The sequence below is a fragment of the Mandrillus leucophaeus genome, unplaced genomic scaffold (assembly GCF_000951045.1).
Source record: "Mandrillus leucophaeus isolate KB7577 unplaced genomic scaffold, Mleu.le_1.0 Scaffold484, whole genome shotgun sequence".
NCBI classification, from domain to species: domain Eukaryota; kingdom Metazoa; phylum Chordata; class Mammalia; order Primates; family Cercopithecidae; genus Mandrillus; species Mandrillus leucophaeus.
This window is the reverse complement of record NW_012105187.1, coordinates 1264652-1266488: the sequence shown is the minus strand read 5'-3', so window position 1 is coordinate 1266488 and position 1837 is coordinate 1264652. Positions and strand designations below refer to the sequence as shown.

At 50.0% G+C, this 1837-nt stretch overlaps 1 protein-coding gene across 2 annotated transcripts in view; it reads left to right on the top strand.

Moving 5' to 3' along the window:
• Window positions 1–586: 586 nt before the first annotated feature.
• Window positions 587–1837, top strand: part of NCF2 (neutrophil cytosolic factor 2) — a 36247-nt gene continuing 34996 nt past the window's right edge. Inside the window, exons 1-2 of one of the 2 annotated variants that reach the window (XM_011995342.1) lie at window positions 587–671; window positions 1157–1360. In XM_011995342.1, the coding sequence (XP_011850732.1) occupies window positions 1187–1360 (174 nt within the window). In that variant the 5' untranslated portion in view covers window positions 587–671; window positions 1157–1186. Of the gene's footprint in view, window positions 672–801; window positions 896–1156; window positions 1361–1837 lie in introns of those variants that run through there. The other variant, XM_011995341.1, reaches the window with a different exon arrangement.

Sequence of the window (1837 nt, the reverse complement as noted above, 5' to 3'; positions counted from 1 at the left end):
AGTGAAACTCTGTCTCTAAATAAAAAAAAAGTTATTTCGGGCCCGGATCAGATGAACATCCAAAGACTATCCTGTCTCAAAAATGTGTTAATGATCATTTCAGCTCAAGTTAAACACTAACATATTAATACAGCCTATGGGATTACAAAAAAGTGAGCAAGGAATTCATTCAAGACTGGAAAGAATTATCCTCTCATCCACCACTCCCATTTCACAAGGGTGTGGAAGTCAAGGCCCAGCGACACAGGATTTTTTCCCCATCACTTTGTAAGCCAGGGACCTCTGGCTGGTGATACCCTGCCCATGCCTCAGTGGCCATGCTACCTGCTGCAGGAGATGGCCTGCCCACTCGGCCTGGGTGGGGAGTTTTATTGAGTGATAAAAGCAGCTTTCAGTGGAGAGGGCATGCAGGGGTGGTTCCCCTACCCAAAGGCAGGAAAGTCCCCCCAGTGCAGGTGAGTCTGAGGCTTTTATGGGCTCAGAATAGGGGAGGGGCAGGTCGTAGGTAGTGCTGGAAAAGGCAACATTCAATTGGTTAAAAGGCATTAGTCAGAAAGAATTAATTGGGAAAGAGCAGACAAACAGGAACAGAAGTTCTCACTCTAGGTCATGGGTTTCATTTGGGACCAGCAGCCTAGTGTTTCAGCCTTCAGGCTGTTTTTGGCTTGAAGGTGGGGTTTCAGCAGGGGCCTGCCCCTATCTGCCTAGGCATTTGGCTGCCTCCTGTCACTATCACCAGGGGCGTCAGGGGGGTTCCTCCACCTGCCAAGATTGCCCTGGCTCTAGAAGCAGAGGTGGCCAGAAGCTACCACAGAACAGGAGTGGGAGAGAGAGGAGGAGCTGGGTGACAGAGCAGAAGCATTTTGGGGAACTGATGCTTCAGGCAGCGTCTGATGTACTTCCTCTCTCCTCCACACTCCACCCCCACTCGCCCTCTCTCTCTGCTTCTTTCCTTTTCTCTCTCGTGGTAGGGTTATGAGTCAGTTGTCAAAAGGTGGGGACATTTCCTGATGCATTTGCAACACTGAGAAGTTATCTTAAGGGAGGCTGGGCCCCATTCTGCTCATCTGGCCCAGAAAGTGAACACCTTGGGGGCCACTAAGGCAGCCCTGCTGGGGGAGACGCCCCACCCTGTCTTCTCCCTGTCTCCTGGCAGCTCTCTTGGCCTCCTGGTTTCTACCTGATCATGTCCCTGGCGGAGGCCATCAGCCTCTGGAATGAAGGGGTGCTGGCAGCTGACAAGAAGGACTGGAAGGGAGCCCTGGACGCCTTCAGTGCCGTCCAGGACCCCCACTCCCGGATTTGCTTCAACATTGGCTGCATGCACACTATCCTGAAAAACATGACTGAAGCAGAGAAGGTGAGTGGAGGTGCCTCTTTCCGGGCCTCCTCTGTGCATTTGTTATTATGATTCTCAACCCCATTGCATTTCAGAAATCTAACCTCTGGGGAGATTGAAAAGAACAAAAGTTGCCCAAGCTCCACCCCTAGACAGCCTGATTTAACTGGTCTGGGAGGGGCCCCAGGCAGCCAATTTTAAAAGCTTTCCAGGTGGTCCTGAGGGGCAGCCAGGGTTGCGTCTTTCTCCATCTTCTAAATTAAAATCATTCCACAAGTGTCTTTAACACCTTTGTGAAAGCTGCCCTAGTCGTACTTTCTTCTACACAGAACTCCTTCTGGGCACAGAATCTCTATCTATCCCAGCACTTTACACCTGATTATTGATTCTAAGGCACCTCCTTTTGCTTTCCAAGACTTTCATGTGTGTTGACTTTGCCTGTTCAAGAGATTTAAGGGAGGCATTTACAAAATATAGCTTTTACCCCAAGTGACAATT